This window comes from Staurois parvus, unplaced genomic scaffold, assembly GCF_062004578.1.
Source record: "Staurois parvus isolate SC_StPar_1 unplaced genomic scaffold, SC_StPar_1.0 ptg000244l, whole genome shotgun sequence".
NCBI classification, from domain to species: domain Eukaryota; kingdom Metazoa; phylum Chordata; class Amphibia; order Anura; family Ranidae; genus Staurois; species Staurois parvus.
This window is the reverse complement of record NW_028318040.1, coordinates 1,282,771-1,301,350: the sequence shown is the minus strand read 5'-3', so window position 1 is coordinate 1,301,350 and position 18,580 is coordinate 1,282,771. Positions and strand designations below refer to the sequence as shown.

The 18,580-nt window shown below is 40.0% G+C and overlaps 1 protein-coding gene across 2 annotated transcripts in view; it reads left to right on the top strand.

The window, feature by feature from the left end:
- The first annotated feature begins 226 nt into the window (after window positions 1–226).
- AIMP1 (aminoacyl tRNA synthetase complex interacting multifunctional protein 1) overlaps window positions 227–18,580 on the top strand; it is a 114,116-nt gene continuing 95,762 nt past the window's right edge. The window contains exons 1-2 of one of the 2 annotated variants that reach the window (XM_089680499.1): window positions 285–316; window positions 10,836–10,890. In XM_089680499.1, coding sequence (XP_089536625.1) covers window positions 10,889–10,890 — 2 coding nt within the window. In that variant the 5' untranslated portion in view covers window positions 285–316; window positions 10,836–10,888. Of the gene's footprint in view, window positions 317–10,835; window positions 10,891–18,580 lie in introns of both variants that reach the window. The other variant, XM_089680501.1, reaches the window with a different exon arrangement.

The window sequence follows — 18,580 nt, the reverse complement described above, 5'->3', positions numbered from 1 at the left end:
TGTGAAGGAGGACTAACTGCCAAACACTGAGCTCTGTAGTCACTCACATGGCATTTCTGAAATAACTTTTGGAGTCCTGTACTTCCCCCTATGACCCTCACGTGACCTAACCTCCAGAATCATCACTATTCATATTCAGAACTTTTCATTTAATTCAACCCATCACCACTCTATACACTCATACGCAAGTTTTCACTGTGCCCAGTAGCCATGACTAAGTTGGGACATACACTGGGGGTCAGGCTGCAAAGCCGCCGCCTCACGCCGTGTGACGTCATCATCCAGAGACGGTCTGGCAGGGAAGGCCCGTAAAGAGGTGAGGAGGCGAGGGAGTATGTAGCTTTGATGGAATAAGTCGTGTGCGGTGTGTTGGCTGTACCATGATAAGTTCTAGTGAGAGCCCTGTAGTGTGTACTGAGGGCTCAGCCATATGTACTGGGAGCCCAGGACCCGGCAGGGCAATACAACCGGCAGTCATCAGCTCGGTTCAGATGGACTGCAGTGTGATCGGCTCTTGTCAAGAGATTTAACCCCTTTGTTCCCAACTGTCTGCTATGGAAATGTAGCAGTTGCCCACAGAAGTTCAGTCACCGCACCCAGAGTATGTACTGATGGAAAATCCAGCTGCTTGGAACTCTCAGGCTGTAGTAGTTTCTGAGTTAGAGATCCATGAGTAGGTGCAGCAAGTTGGAGCTTCTCATCTGCTGACTTGTTTTACATCAGGGCCTCAGAAAACACTGGAGCTGGAGGGCCAGTATGTCAGTTCTGGGCTTGTATGATCAGAAGCAGGGTGCTGACTCCACTTTTCTCTGCTGCAGATCATGTAATGTAGGGTAGGTTCTGTTCTTCTCTGCGGGTGGTGATCACAGCTTCCAGCAAAGGGGATGGCGCTGCCTTCCATTTCATTGACAACACAAGGCACTGATTCCCCTTTCTATTTTCTAAACTTTAAGTGCAGCTCCACCCAAAAATTGAAAGCTCCACTTGTTTGCCTCCCCCTCCTCCACTATCATATTTGGCCCCTTTTGGGGGGAGAGGATACCTGGTATTGACAAGTACCTTGCTCCGACTTCTGGCTCAGTTTGCCGCAGTGATGTGAGACAGAAGTTCAGCCTCCTTCCCGAAGTCTCCTGGGAACTTTCACAGGTCCCAGAAGACTGCCGGACCAATCAGGATGCTCAGTGGGCACCCAGCTGTGAAGCATAAGCTGTACAGCCTGGTATCTACAGCTAAGATGCCTGCGTCTGGGGAGAGAAGAGACGGCGCAGAGGAGCATGTCGCTGGACCCTGGGACAGGTAAGTGTGTGTTTATTAAAAGTCAGCAGCTACAGTTTTTGTAGTTGCTGACTTTTAAACACATTTAAAAAAAAAAGTAAAAACTAGTCCAAGGGACTAAATTGGGGTCCCAATCTACTTGTCCTAATTAAAAAAAAAATTTAAAGTGGTTCTAAAGGCTGTAGGTTTTTGCCTTCTTGTATTCTATGCAGGAAGGTAAAAACTCTTCTGTGTGCAGCAGAACCCCCCCCCCCCCCCAATACTTACCTGAGCCCCATCCCGATCCAGCGATGTCCATGAGAGCTTCGGGTTCTCCAGGGACTCTCCTGATTGGCAGAGGCAGAAGTAGGAGCCATTGGTTCCCTCTGCTGTCAGTCACAGCCAGTGAGCCAATCAGGTGAAGGAGGGGGTGCGACTGAGCCGTGGCCCTGTGTTAATGGAAACACAGAGCCGTGGCTCAGGAACATGCCTATCTGGTGCCCCCTTAGCAAGCTGCTTGCTGTGGGGGCAGCTAACAGGAGGGAGGGACCCAAGAGGATCCAGGCTGCTTTTTGCAAAACCACTTCACAGAGCAGGTAAGTGTGACATGTTTGTTATTTTAAAAACAAAACTTTATCACTTTAAGGCCTCATGCACACAGGGAATTTTTGCAGCCACTTTTAGAGGCGTCAGGCATGTTTTTTTTTTTTTTACTTTTTTTTCTACAAACAGCCCTCCATGTTATCCTATGTGTCCATACACACAGACTTTTAGTAGCAGTAGTGTTTACCAGCAGGAAAAAAACCCAGGGCTAGTGCAGGTATATATAGCTGATTTTGCAGTTCTAGGTAGGTGCCCTACCCGTGCCGCTATTCGCGGCCTCAGCTGTCAATCACCGGGTACCGATGGGGGGAGAGAACTATATGTAAACAATACAGTTCTCTCCCCTGTTGGCCCTGCACACTGCTTTGTATGGCTCTGCAGAGCAGAGCCATACAAAGCAGTGTGCTTACAGTTGAAAACACACACACAGCTTACAGTAAAACAGCACACGGTTAACCCTTTGATTGCCCCAGATGTTAACCTCTTCCTGCCCAGTGCCATTAGTACAGTGTCAGTGCTTTTTATTAGCACTGAACACTGTATTGGTGTCACCGGGGATGTCTGACACCAAGTCAGTTCCCCCCAGTGTCAGAATGCCCACCGCACTGATCAACAGCTGTAGCGGCTGATCGACAAAAGTTTTCCAGCATGTCTCAAAAGACATTGATCTAGGATGGCCACACTCAGATCAATATTCAGCTGGTTCCATCAAATTTTGATCAGTGTATGGCCAGCTTTCAGACAGGTTCTGAGATCTGTCCTCTGTGCTGAGCTGTCTTTTGCTGCATGTACATCCACCTCAGAGCTTCATGCAGGCAGCCCATAGAAGTGCATACAGATGCTGTACATTAGGATCTGGGCACCCACTCTTGCCTGCGTTTCAGGTTTTGACATGCAAGAGTGTCTGTGCAGCTGCTACAAAAAGTGGCTCAGTACAGAGGTCGTGGCTCAGTACCCATCTGAGCCCTTAGACACCTTCCCACCCAAGCCTGTAATGGTCACATGTACACAGGGCGTTCAGCCCCTGTGCTTCTAAACCCCGATTTGTTGTGTGCAGCCCCACTGCTGGCAGCCTAGTCTGTGATAGGCTGAAATACTGTGCGACTTCAGTGACTGTAAAGTCAGATCAAAGTCGCACCACAAGTCACACTAGAAATCACAAGACTTAGGAGACGCGCTAATGTGAATGGCGCCTTAGGGACATATGCTTGGAACACAGGCAATGAAGAGTTTTAAAGTCTTCGTTTATTCATGCCTATTCTGGCTTCTTGATTGCATGTGCTATTTTCCAAAGTCATTCTCCAGGACACTTACATGAGAGATAGGCGGCTCCTCCTCCTACACGAAACAATAGCACAGAGAGAAGTTGAACTGAAAGGCAAGCAGAAACTCCCATTTATCACTGTTCTATTTGGATTGTGCTTTGTGGCCTCTACCTCAGTGGAATACGTATTGCTGATTATTGGGAATTAAATGAATACACCATGACACTGACCTCAAGCTTCTGCAGTATAAATCTTTATGTACTATTGAAATAAAACATTGAAGCTCATTTGTCTATATTTATGTTGTATTGCTACAGGTCACGCCTCCTATTAAATTCACGTCTCCTGTTAAATTCACGATCTGATTTTGTATATGTAATATTTCCGAAGGTATGCTTGGTGGCATAAGCCTCATTTACATAAGTGGCCCCATAAATTGGGATGTTTTTCTTATATGAATAGTAGTGGTGCACCGAAATGACAATTGTGGACCGAAACCGAAAGTTTAGGATGCGAATATAATTGAATTATATTCGACTTTTTCATTACTATCATGAATTTAAATGAATATGAATTTAAAAAATACAATACAGTGACGTAAAATAACTTTTATTGAAAGTAACACACAAAAATTTGACAAAATAAAATTAAATATATAAAATTAAAAAACTTAGAGTGGCACTTCACTCTGTCAATTAACATTGACTATTTTTATGTTACTAGCATTAGTAAATAGGAATGTATATCGTATTTACTTCTTTTAAACTTTTTTTTAATGTTCAGTTACTTCCTGGTTTCTTGCCTAGGCAAATAATTTCATACATCCCAAGAGTCTTCTGTAAGGGGAGGAGGCGTTTTCTCAGCAAAGCACGCCCTCCTGATTGTAAGCCTGAACTAAGTGCAGATGGATTCCAGAAAATCAATGCTACATGAATCATCTGCCCTTACTCAAGATGGCCATGACCAGAAATGCTAGGGGTGCTTTTATAAGTGATTTTTCTGCAAAATAAAACATGGGGATATGGATGTATGGGTGAGTTTGGTTTGAATATTAAAAATGAATTAAATAGAATTTTTGCTTTGTGGTGGACAGATGCAGTGTAGTTCTGCTTTAAATAGATATTTTGCATTGAAGTCAATAGGGGGCATTTTTGCATTGAAATCAATGGGATTTGATTTTGCATTTACGTCAATGGGACAAGATTTTGCATTTACGTCAATGGGACAAGATTTTGCATTTACGTCAATGGGACAAGATTTTGCATTTACGTCAATGGGACAAGATTTTGCATTTAAGTCAATGGGACAAGATTTTGCATTGAAGTCAGTAGGGTGTGGTTTTGCATTGAAGTTAATGGGACACGATTTGGCATTGAAGTCAGTGGGATGTGATTTAGCATTTTCGGCGGCTGATATATCAGTGCATCACTAATGAATACATCTTTACAGAAACTTTGTGCATTCTGCAATATGGTTACCTTTATGCATAAATGTATGTGGATAATATGGGAGTATATGGTTTAGGGATAAGACCTCCTGGTTACTGAGGCTAGACCTGGGTACCTTTATAAAGTGTCTCAGGCTTTATATATAAAATTCACAACTTGTTACCCTATATATGTGACTTTTCATGTTTTTTTGCACATGGATGGTTCACGAGTTCTGGCTGCTGAAGTATCAGGCAGCAGGCAATCCTATCTTTCACATTTAGGCATACCAGGCATAAGAGGTTGCTTCTAGGGACAAGAGTGGTTGTACCTTGTGGTACATAGAATCTCCTAGAGCTTGTAATGGTCAGTTCTGTCCATGCTTTCAGGGGTTCCAAGTTAAGACTTCAGTTGCAGGATAGGACCAGTCTCCTATTACAATAACCTACACTGTGTAGGACTTGTAGTGTCAGGTCATGGTTTCAGAACACTCCCCTCAATCTTTTCTTGGGGAACGGGTACCATCTTTGCAGTAGTTGCTGAGCCACCTTGTGTTCTAGCTCTGACACTTCTTTCAGACTTAGCAGTATTGACCTTCGGTCTTGTCTAGATTGGTCTTTGTTGTTTAAAGCTTTCTAACTTTGTACCCTCCCAAACTATACATCATTGTAGTCTCATGTAACTGTCCTGGAGGATGACATGGGAAAACATGAGTTATTACCTGATACCTCCTTTTCCAGGAATCCTCCAGGATGATGTTACCTGCCCTAAGGTTCCTTTTTTATGTATGGGTGGTTGTGCTTACCGTTCGGTAAATCTTTGGTAATAGGGGGAAGTAGTGGATGAGGGGGCGGGGGTTGTAGCTTCTCTCTGTGTTTGTCGTTCTTATGGAAGGAGGATCCTATCTCTCATTTGACCGTCCTGGAGGATTCCTAGAAAAGGAGTGTCAGGTTTTAACGTGTTTTTTTTTTTAGAAGACAAACTAACACTTTAGGTCATTTTTCTTGGCTGTTTGCGCAAATAACTCAGCTAGGTGATTCATCCTATGCACTGGTGGTTAGAGCCAAGCACTAAGCACAACACACAGCCAAGCACATGACACAACAAATGACATAAAGCATCGGTGCAGTTACAAGAACCATTAAGGTATGTTAATGGTTCTACCCACAAGAGACTGACCAACATGATTAGTTAGCTGCTTGAACATGTAGTCTAGGTAACTGCTATGACACTAACTTGTATAGGAAAGGGGAGAAGGAGGAAAAAGATGGGGTTTTGAACTAGGCAGACTTTTAAGACATCCAAGAATTATACATTTGCAGCGTAAAATACAAAGATTATTGTTCACTATATCATAAAAAATATAATAAACTTGACTGCCACATTGATAGCCTCGCTTCTAGGCATGTCCTGGTCCTCTGTACATCCGTTTAGTATATACTGTAAATTTAGACTGACAAACATGTCTTGTGATGTGCTAGACAACAGAATCTCAATTCCTCTATGCGTTTGTCTGAAAAATTCCACTTCCTCAGTAGGGTGGGAGGAGGCTAACGGTGAATAAAATGCAAATTTGATTTCAAACTTTGGGGATATTACAAGCTGAAGCTATGATTCACTCCCACAGAGAAGACATTTTTTAGCTACTGCACTGCACTAAAACCTTGAAAGGGTAAATAAACTGCTGTATCTAAAGGGAATCTTTAGTCTTTATGAACAAATTGCTGGCTTGTCACAATATATAGTAACTGTAATTTTTCAGCAAAACACTACTTTTTTGGCCTTATGCACACATAGAGGCTACAAAGTCCTCCAGTGTAAAATTACCAGGAGCTGCAGGTCATCACTCTGAAGAGCCATCCGCAGTAACTTGTTTTTCAGAGGGTATTTGAACAGTGATGAGGAACTGTTCTGTTGATTTTTTTGCAGGTTAAAAAAGTAGGGCTCATTTATCCATGCATCAACCTCTGAAAAATTATCTATCACAGATTGCTTTCAGAGGGTGGTGCACATGTATACAAGCCCTACTTTTTGGGAGGAATGGGGAACTCTGTTTTGAGGTCTGACCCATTATATGAATTCTTGAATTTCTGACTCCATAGATTCTTCAAGGAGTGCCAGGTATGTTTTAAATACATTTGCAGTCATATTGAAGGTTACCTCTTGTATTTAAAGGATACGTTCAGCTTAGGGAACATGTTACATGTTCCACCTGTTTTTAGGTTGGAACATATAATATGTTCCCATAGCCACAGCCCGCCGCCCCCCCCCCACCCTTTTGACAGATAGTACTGGGAGAAGTCTCCCCGCACTGTCTGTCAGATTTGAAAATAGCGCGGCTCCGCTTCCGTGAATGAATGAACTGCATGTCCCAAACAGCCTTAGCGGCTCTCGGCTCGTACATCCCATACGGCAAGATATTCTGACAGATCTGCAGGAGACCTGCATGGCATCAGCAATCTACTGATTGCTGGTGAAATGCTTTCCAGGCTCCTGTAGACAAAAATAATAAATGCACATTTTTTTACCTGCAAAAAAAATGTGCATTTATTATTTTTGTCTTAAAGGTGAACTTATCCTTTAATGGTGGCAATTTGCTCACTGTCACTTTCATACATTTTTTTCTGTTGCCTAATGAGACTTCCCAACACATTACAGCACCAACAGAGAGCCCTGGAGTGAGTGAGTGGGGCTATGTCCAGCTTTTGTCTGTTAGTGTAACTGCCTGTATCCACTGATACCATGTGATACGCATAATTTGGAGTGTGTGTGCTCATAACCGCTTTAATTTCACCATAGTTTGTATGTTATGTACACTGTAGAAAGTATAACTTTTAATATGAGAATGCATTGGATTCTTCAGTTAATTATGCTGTGTCTTCAGCTTTATGTATTATATTGTACTGTACTGTGTGTACGAAAGAGGAAAGAAAACAGGAATTGTGTCTGTGGTTTTTTTTTTTTTTTTTGGTAGGGGGATTCTTTTATTTGCTGGGTGTCATTTCAGTGTTGATGTTGATGTACATGATCTACTAGTTGGGGGCCAATGGAAGAGTGTCATGTCTGTCTTGAAGGATAAATCTGGTATCATTAATATACTAATTATAATACAACATTGGGTATTCCTGGCAAGCAGATGTGAAAAGCATGTAGGCAAATGTGTATAAGTAGAATTTGGGTAAATGAGGCATCATCCAATCACACAAACTGATTTTTGAGATTGTGAGAACTCAATAAAATCAATGATTTGACTTAAAATACCAATAAGTGATGCCTCCAAACATTTTAAGTGAATAATATTATGTACTTAATGTCTTATGCATCAAATGTATGATCTCAGTATAGTTTAAAAGAATGAGTATATATGTTGACTGTTTTGTCACAGTTTAAAGTAGAACTATAGCCAAAACATTTTTTTTTTCATTTTGGATAGAGGTACGGAGGGTTATAACCCATCAGATTTTTTTCTCCCGCCATCTGTGTCCCATTGCAAAGATTTTCCTTCACTTCCTGTCCCATAGCCAAAAAGCGAGGGAATTCCTTGGCGACCCCCAGGTCACCAGAACTAGTTTCCCTATTGGAAGACGTCCACTCTTACTTTTTTGGGGACAACACAAAATAATGGCAAACAGAACAAATAGGGAGGGTGAATCTCCCTAATAGGGACACAACTGGGGAAAAAAAACTAACAAGTGTTCTAATCCATATCCATTTTACCCAAAACTAAAAAAAAGTTTTGCCTTTTAGTTATACTTTAAATGTACAGGTGAAACTCGAAAAATTAGAATATCGTGCAAAAGTTAATTTATTTCAGTAATGCAACTTAAAAGGTGAAACTAATATATGAGATAGACTCATTACATGCAAAGCAAGATAGTTTAAGCCATGATTTGTCATAATTGTGATGATTATGGCTTACAGCTCATGAAAACCCCAAATCCACAATCTCAGAAAATTAGAATATTACATGCAATCAATAAAACAAGGATTGTACATAGAACAATATCGGACCTCTGAAAAGTATAAGCATGCATATGTACTCAGTACTTGGTTTGGGCCTCTTTTGCAGCAATTACTGCCTCAATGCGGCATGGCATGGAAGCTATCAGCCTGTGGCACTGCTGAGGTGTTATGGAAGACCAGGATATTTCAATAGCGGCCTTCAGCTCTTCTGCATTGTTCGGTCTCATGTCTCTCATCTTTCTCTTGGCAATGCCCCATAGATTCTCTATGGGATTCAGGTCAGGCGAGTTTGCTGGCCAATCAAGCACAGTAATCCCACGGTCATTGAACCAGGTTTTGGTGCTTTTGGCAGTGTGGGCAGCTGCCAAGTCTTGCTGGAAAATGAAGTCAGCATCCCCATAAAGCTCGTCTGCGGAAGGAAGCATGCAGTGCTCCAAAATCTCCTGGTAGATGGCTGCGTTGACCCTGGACTTAATGAAGCACAGTGGACCAACACCAGCAGATGACATGGCTCCCCAAATCAACACAGACTGTGGAAACTTCACACTGGACTTCAAGCATCTTGCAGTGTGTGCCTCTCCATTCTTCCTCCATACTCTGGGTCCTTGGTTTCCAAACGAGATGCAAAAGTTGCTCTCATCAGAAAAGAGGACTTTGGACCACTGAGCAACAGACCAGGTCTGTTTTTCTTTAGCCCTGGTAAGACGCTTCTGATGTTGTTTGTTGTTGTCAGGGCTCCAAGTATGACCAGAGGTGTGTGGACTGACATAGGGAAACGCAGGCTTCAGATATGGTATAAACAATATTATTTATTAAGACTAACAATACAAAACGCAGTGCAAAACTAAACATAAACACAGTGCAAACAAACCAACCCAAACCACCTACAGATAACAATACATACAATGCAAGAGTCGTCAGGCAGGCCGGGTCAGTGGCAAACGGAGTACCAGGAACAGGTGGGAGAATGGTCGGGGTCACAAGCTGGGTCAGTAACTCACGGGCAGCGCGGTGCAGAGGGTCAGGCAGAGAATGGTCAGGGTCACAAGCCAGGGATCAAACAGGAGAAGTCAGCAGAGGTCAGGATCTGGCAGGGTCGGCAACAAGTCAGGCAGAAACAGGAACACAGGATACAAGATACAGGGGCCCATGGAAAAACACACACCAAGGCCCTGACTGTGAGTCTGGCAATTTCTTAAATACAACCCCTGCAATCAGCTTCAGGTGTTTGGCTGACTGCAGGGGTGAGTCTCTGATTGCTGAGAGCACCCGCTGGCCAGCCCTGGTACTGCAGCCCACAAGGCAGGTGAGTCCCACCATTATTGGCAAGTCCATTCCTGACAGTTGTTCAGGAGCTGCTTGACGAGGAATACGAGGAATACATTTGAAGCCCATGTCAAGGATCCGTCTGTGTGTGGTGGCTCTTGATGCACTGACTCCAGCCTCAGTCCACTCCTTGTGAAAGTCCCCAACACTTTTGAATGGTCTTTTCCTGACAATCCTCTCCAAGCTGCGGTCATCCCTGTTGCTTGTGCACCTTTTTCTTCCACACTTTTCCCTTCCACATAACTTTCTATTAATGTGCTTTGATACAGCACTTTGGGAACATCCAACTTCTTTTGCAATTACCTTTTGAGGCTTTCCGTCCTTATGGAGGGTGTCAATGATGGTTTTCTGCACAACTGTCAGGTCAGCAGTCTTTCCCATGATTGTGATTCCTACTGAACCAGACTGAGAGACCATTTAAAGGCTCAGGAACCCTTTGCAGGTGTTATGACTTAATTAGCTGATTAGAGTGGGACACTTTGAGCCTAGAATATTGCACCTTTTCACAATATTCTAATTTTCTGAGATTGTGGATTTGGGGTTTTCATGAGCTGTAAGCTATAATCATCACAATTATGACAAATCACGGCTTGAACTATCTTGCTTTTTATCTAATGAGTCTATCTCATATATTAGTTTCACCTTTTAAGTTGTATTACTGAAATAAATTAACTTTTGCACGATATTCTAATTTTTCGATTTTCACCTGTATATTTTGATACAAAATACCTCACTTTTTTAAAAACTTCAGTGGGGTTATTCTATAATAGAATTCATGCAAGTAATACGATAACTTTTTCACAAGAAATTTTCTTTGAATATTGGCATCTTATTGTCATATAGACTAGTTCCAGTATTTGTCTCCAGACTTATAATGTAATTAGAACTTAACTCCTTTGGCTCCCCCAGATAACCAAAGCATTTTGTTGGCTGTAGTGCAATTATTTGAAGAGGTTAGTGAAATAAAAATTATAACTGTTATGGTCTCTGCTTTTAGATTTCTGCCTTCTGTGGGGAAAAATCAATTTGCAGACCAGTTACGATTGATACATGTAAGTTCTCCCGATCATGGCTTTACATGAACTTGTGCATCTATCTATTCACCTACAGTAAAACTTCTTCAGTGGTTTCACCTAGTGAAGTGGTTCTCAGCCTGTTGAACCTCAGGACCCACATTTGTCCTTGGTCATTAAGTTGCGACCCAAAAATAATTTAATTTCCTAAACATTTAAATGTACATCTTTTTATGTCCTTTTCCATCTTTATAAAGTTCCATTACCTTGTTATGCAGGACTTTTGACAGTTCTTTTCTGTTCCCCATGGCTCAGTATCTAGCCTAGTCAGTTCTTCCACGTAAGAGTTAACAAACTCATTGACTATTTATACACTGACACTAATTGCAATTTAAAAAGCCACAGATATGGGACATTAACCTCTAATTGGCATGTTAACCTGTATGTGTCACCTTGTGTGTCTGTACCAAGGCCAAACATTCCAGGGTATGTAAACTTTTGATCATGGCCATTTGGGTGATCTCTGTTATCATTATGATTTAAAAAGGAGCCAAACAACTATTTGATAATAAATGGCTTCATATGCTCATCATCCTTCAATGAAAGATACTTTTTTGGCATGATCAGTCATATTTTCAATATCCATGCCAAAATTTCACAATTTCTGCCAGGGTATGCAAATGTTTGAGCGCAACTGTACAATCACTTTAATAGTGAGTCACCTAAGATCTCTGTGAATTCCAATGGTGTGGTTGTGAGAACATCAAGTGTAACCAATACAGTATCATAGTCAGACCATGGTGTCAGCATGTGAAAGTTTGTGAAAAAAGCCCAAGTAAAGCAAACTAATGCAGCCACCACATCTAAGAATTGGTAAGCTGTGATATATTACAAAGTTGTTTTGGGTTTAATACCGCTTTAAACAAAGACTATGAAAGTTTCCATAGATTTTACCAAATCGAAAAAGAAACAAAATCTGTGTGTAACATGTTTCTAATCTACAAGTAGTATTGCTATTATCTGTGTTTGTGCTGAACGTTAAACATATTTAGCCCATAGTCTTTAGATGAGGTGTAGCCCACCCAATTCCAAGGCATTCATCCATGACTGTCCAAAGGCTATTTAGAATTTCACCATGTAGTGTAGTGTTTATATGAACTGTGAAACTTGACTTAAATACATGCCTTTCTAATGTCAGAAACTCATGATTGTCATGAAAGTGGATCGTTAGAGCGATATGATGTTACAGTCATTCGTGTTCAGAGACAGACTGGCTTCTGTTTGTTTCCTATCAGACCACATCTATTTTCTGTAGGAATCTTGGATGTTGATCAGTCAGTAACAATAGTAATGAAATGACAGGATACAAAATAATGATCTGCTGACTACATGTGGCTAATATTTAACTCGGGGTTTAAAAACGTGTCGGATGCTCCATGTTCCAAACCTTTGAATGGAAATGCAATTATGTGTGGAGGTTTACTCTTAGTACATTGCCAGCATTCAAGGGTTACACTTTGGCGAAAGTCCTAAAGGAAAATCATAACTGGTAGGGTTAACATGTAAGATAGTCTAGGTGGAGCATTTTCCATATTGTGCAAATCCAGATGTGATATTCATTTTAATGTCATTGTTAACTTTGAGCTGCCAGTGAACCATCATAAAAGGAAAAGATGTCCTGTCCTGAGCTACACATTAACATTAGCTGATGATTGTAACGCGTGAAATGGTAGCAACAAAACTGTGACCTCCTGACCCAATACTACAATATACAGGATGTATCCTGTGTCTGTTCCCCCATTTTAGACTGACCCAGCTTGATACCACCTTTCCTTCTGTTCTTTACAACAAACATTCCTCCTCTTGACAACTATCAAGTTCAGCTGTGCTGAGAGGGTATTTGTGGTTAGTGACTGATCAGTCAACAATAGTCTTAATTGATATGCATCATATTCACTTGTCCTGTGAGGTTCTATATATATATATATATATATATATATATATATATATATATATATACACAGTCATGGCCGAAATTGTTGGCACCCTTGATATTTTTCCTGAAAATCAAGTATTTCACACAAAAAAGGTATTGCATTAACACATGTTTTGCTATACACATGTTTATTCCCTTTGTATGTATTGGAACAAATATAAAACAGAGGCAGAAAAGCAAATATGACATAATGTCACACAAAACCCCAAAAATGGGCTGGACAAAAGTATTGGCACCCTTAACTTAATATTTGGTTGCACACCCTTTGGAAAACATAACTGAAATCAGTCGCTTCCTATAACCATCAATAAGCTTCTGACACCTCTCACCCGGAATTTTGGACCACTCTTCCTTTGCAAACAGCTCCAGGTCTCTCTTATTGGAAGGACACCTTTTCCCAACAGCAATTTTAAGATCTCTCCACAGGTGTTCAATGGGATTTAGATCTGGGCTCATTGCTGGCCACTTCAGAACTCTCCAGCGCTTCTTTGCCATCCATTTCTGAGTGCTTTTTGACGTATGTTTGGGGTCATTGTCCTGCTGGAAGACCCAGGATCTTGGACGCAAACCCAGCTTTCTGACACTGGGCCCTACAGTGTGACCCAAAATCCTTTGGTAATCCTCAGATTTCATGATGCCTTGCACACAGTCAAGGCACCCAGTGCCAGAGGCAGCAAAACAACCCCAAAACATCATTGAACCTCCACCATATTTTACCGTAGGTACTGTGTTTTGTTCTTTGTAGGCCTCATTCCGTTTTCGGTAAACAGTAGAATGATGTGCTTTACCGAAAAGCTCTATCTTGGTCTCATCTGTCCACAAGACGTTTTCCCAGAAGGCTTTTGGCTTACTCAAGTACATTTTGGCAAACTGTAGTCTTGCTTTTTTATGTCTCTGTGTCAGCAGTGGGGTCCTCCTGGGTCTCCTGCCATAGCGTTTCATTTCATTTAAATGTCGACGGATAGTTCGCGCTGACACTGATGCTCCCTGAGCCTGCAGGACAGCTTGAATGTCTTTGGAACATGTTTGGGGCTGCTTATCCACCATCCGGACTATTCTGCGTTGCAATCTTTCATCAATTTTCCTCATCCGTCCACGACCAGGGAGATTAGCTACAGTGCCATGGGTTGCAAACTTCTTGATAATGTTGCGCACTGTGGACAAAGGCAAATCTAGTTCTCTGGAGATGGACTTGTAACCTTGAGATTGTTGATATTTTGCCACAATTTTGGTTCTCAGGTCCTCAGACAGTTCTCGTCTCCTCTTTCTGTTGTCCATGCTTAGTGTGGCACAGACAGACACACAATGCAAAGGTTAAGTGAACGTCTCTCCTTTTTATCTGCTTTCAGGTGTGATTTCTATATTGCCCACACCTGTTACTTGCCCCAGGTGAGTTTACAGGAGCATCACATGCTTGTAACATTCTTATTTATCCGCAGTTGTGAAAGGGTGCCAATTAGCAAATGTCTGTGTAACTTGCGAGCCAGTCTGTATCCACCAAATATTAACCTCTCAAAACCAAGGGAATGGACACTGACCGTCCAAAATATATATAGGATCGCAAACACTCAACACAACACTACCTGGGTGTCCAAAAAAGTCATAAATATATAATGTGTTGCGCTCCCAGTGATAATATCTTTAATGTATATATCTAATTAACCTTGCTATGCAAAATGATTTTCAGGTATTAAAAAATATGCAAAATCAAACTATGTGAGTGATTTAAAAAAATATAAACCACTATATTGTATATAAATTAGATAATAATAACCGCAAAACCAATGAATAGTGCATAGTGAACTAAAATATATAACTGAAAATAATACACATCATGAATAGTGAAATACTCAAAAAAATTATATATATACTGCCAAATAATTGTGATATAAATGTCCTTTAAATACAGTGACTTTGTGCTTGAATAAATCTTGATTTGGTGACTTTTTGTGAATCTGTGACTTTCTTTGAATCCTCAATTGGTAAAGATGTATGCTCACCTCCTTGTTAGCCTGCAATTAGGCTATACACACTTGTGGTTCACCTCCTATGGAACCTGCTTAGATGGAATTCCTCTTTTGTGAATGGTAAGAACGTGGATATGCGTTATCCTCAGATTGCCCATGTGCGTTTTTCCATATGTGGGAACAAATTGCCAGACATGGTGTTTTATCCTTATAAAAAGGTTTCTCCTTTATTGCTTGCCAACAGGTACACTCACATATGTGATATGCGGTCTAGGATGAATTGCTCAGCTCTAATGATCCGCCAGCCGTCCTGCCATGCACCCGCCGTCTGTCCGATACTCCAGCTCTCTCCGAGTGACACCGCAGCCCCACCCCTACGCGTTACGCCACTGGTCACGTGGCTTCATCAGGGGGTTGTGATAGGTTAGTCACTCTTCTATTGCCGGATTAAATAGCCCGGCCGCGCCATTTTGTTGACTATTCAACGGGGGCGGCCATGTTTTTGGGGGCACTTTGTACAGCGATAATGTTGCCAATTCTTACATATGTATCCTTACTGCTATGTCTACCCGGAGAGAGAGCCTGTGACATGACTATACGGCTTGGCGGTACGCAAATCAATCATTAATGTACAACAGTGTAGCACTCCAACACCTCAAGATATCAAATATATTAATCCACATGGAGGTATGTGATAACACCCACAGCCATGTATAAACAATTCTAATGCATGTACAAAATATTTATTTCAATAAAAGTATATTCACGGAATACTATATAAACATAAATAATAAAAATTAAAATGGGGAAATAATATGAGTACTTATAACAAATACTCTATATATATATCACCCATATAACATATCTAGAATCTACCATTCAAAAAATCATGAATGGAGAATGATTGAAAGTTACATATTAAAATAAATTGTGTATATGATACACACTAGACCCCCCTACATCTATTAACCCACATGTTAAAGTGGGCACGGATTATACCTCTAACCATACATCATGTATTAAATATAAATGAGAATAACCATATGTATATATATCTGCGTGGCAAACGAGAGACAAAACCAACTGATGGTATCCCTCCCTGTTCATCACGCAAATACATACACTATATAAATATTAAACCAGAAACCCTATGTAATTGACGTACAGAACATTACTACACACTACACATCACTAATGAAGCATGATAAATCGAATTCTTTATTTAATCCACCTGGTGCTAAACTCCCTAACTCATAGATCCAGAAAGACTCTTTTTTACTAATTTCTCGCACCAAGTTGTCTCCCCTCCAATGTGGATTGTGTTTGGTAATACCCCAAAATTCTACTTTCTCCGGATTTTGGTTATGGTGCATTTTAAAGTGCACTGATAAGTGATGATATTTATAACCTATACTAATATTGTGTATGTGTTCTTTAACACGTTGTTTGAGGCATCTTTTTGTGCGTCCTATGTATAAATAATTACATGGACATTTCAGGGCGTATACTACACCCTTACTCTCACATGTAATGAATTGATCGATATTATATTGTTTCCCATTTTTGGGGTTAGTAAATGATTGTCTACGTTTAGGATTTCCATGCGTTCTTTTACAACTATAGCATCGACCGCATCTATAAAACCCTATCTCATTAAAGAAACTTAGGGTACTATTTGATTTCCGGGGGGGTTCCAATACGTTTTTAACTACTCGGTCTCGAACATTGGATGCCCTTTTATAAATGAATCGGGGCTTATCTTTAATAATAGGTTTAAGGATCTTATCTAATTTCAGTATATTCCAATGCTTGGATATAATGTTCTGTATATCTCTATGTTGTTTATTATAAGGTAATATTATCGAAATATTCTGTTCATCTACTTTTTGTTGTACTTTCTTTTCTAGTAATGTAGATCTATCTATAACTTCTATTCTCATACTTTCTTCTACTATAGTTTCTCTTTTATACCCTTTATCCACAAACCTTTGGGTCAATAATTTGCTCTGTTCTCTATAATCATCTACATTGGTACAATTGCGTCGCAATCTCAGGAACTGTCCTCTAGGGACATTCTTAATCCATGGCCTGTGATGACAACTACTTACAGGAATATATGAGTTACGATCTGTTTTCTTGAAATAATTAGTTGTTATTAGACCTTCCCCTGTATTCTTAAGATTAAGATCTAGAAAATTAATCTCTTTCTTGTCAATAATCCAACTTAATGTAATATTTTTAGTATTCTGATTCAAATCCTGATAATACTCAATCAATGATGGAACATCCCCTCTCCATAATAGTACAATATCGTCGACGAATCGACCATATTGAACTATATTACTATTAATATCATTGAATATGACTTCATCCTCCCATTTTGCCATGTATAGGTTGGCGATACTAGGTGCAAAACGGGCGCCCATCGCCACACCCCTTATTTGTAGATAATACTCTCCTTTATACCAGAAATAATTATGTTCTAGCGAGAATTTTATACATTTAATCAAAAATTTAATTTGTTTTTTACAAAGGGAAGAGTATTTATTTAAAGCCCATGATGCCGCGTCTAGCGCTCCTGTATGATCTATAATGGTGTATAACGAGGAGACGTCCGCTGTACTAAGGATCAAATCACTATCTACCTCAATCGTTTGTATAGTATTGATAACATGTGTGGTATCTTTAATATATGCTTTGGTTTTTTCTACCAAGGGTTGGAGGAATTGGTCTATATACTGACCCATCCTGGCTGTTAATCCATCTATTGCATTAACTATTGGTCTCATGGGTGGATCCTTTATGTCCTTATGTATTTTTGGTATAGAGTAGATAATTGGTATTTTACTCACCGATGGCACCAAATATTTAGCCTCTTTCTCATCTAACATATCTTTCCTCTTTCCATATTCTATTATTTTATTTAACTCCTTTTTATATAACTTTGTGGGATTACCAGACAATTTACAATATGTTTCTGTGTCTTCTAGCATTTTACTCATGGATGTTTCATATGAATCTTTCGATAATATTACTATTCCTCCCCCCTTATCGGCCGGTCTTATCACTATATTGTCTCTATCTTTCAAAGACTTAATGCCTTTATTGATGTCAGATTCTCCTTTGAACGTTTTGATCTGTAATGTCTCTATATCTTCCATTACTAATTTTTTAAAACTATTAATGTATATATTATCTTGATTTTTGGGATTGAATGTAGATTTATTTTTCAACGTACTGTGTAATGTGTTACCAATATTCTGACTACTGGTTTTAATCGGATTTTGTATAAAATACTTTTTCAAATTTAATTTTCTCACAAATTTTTGTACGCTAATGTAAGTTTCAAACTTATTCAATTTATTAGTGGGTGCGAACTTTAAGCCTCTATCTAATACTTTAATCTCTTCTCTGGTTAAAGGTATTCCGCTAAGATTGTAAATGCCCTGGCCTATGGGTCCCTTCTCCTTTTCTTGTTTCCTGTTTCTTCCTCCTCTCTTTCCCCTCTTTCTGATCTTTCTGTGTTGTGTGTGGGATTGTGATCCCACCCTAAAAAAGAAATGGTACAATTTCTTTAGTGAGAAAAGTTTAGAATTGTTGGTATTTCTCACTAAAAGAAAACAAAGGAAAATGAGGAAGATTGAAATAAATGTAAAAGAACAGGCAGAAAAAATAGATTCATATAAGGATCACTCTGAGTTTGGCAAATATATGAGTGAATTGAATAAGTTTGTAAAAAATAAAGATCAGGAAAATAAAAATAAGA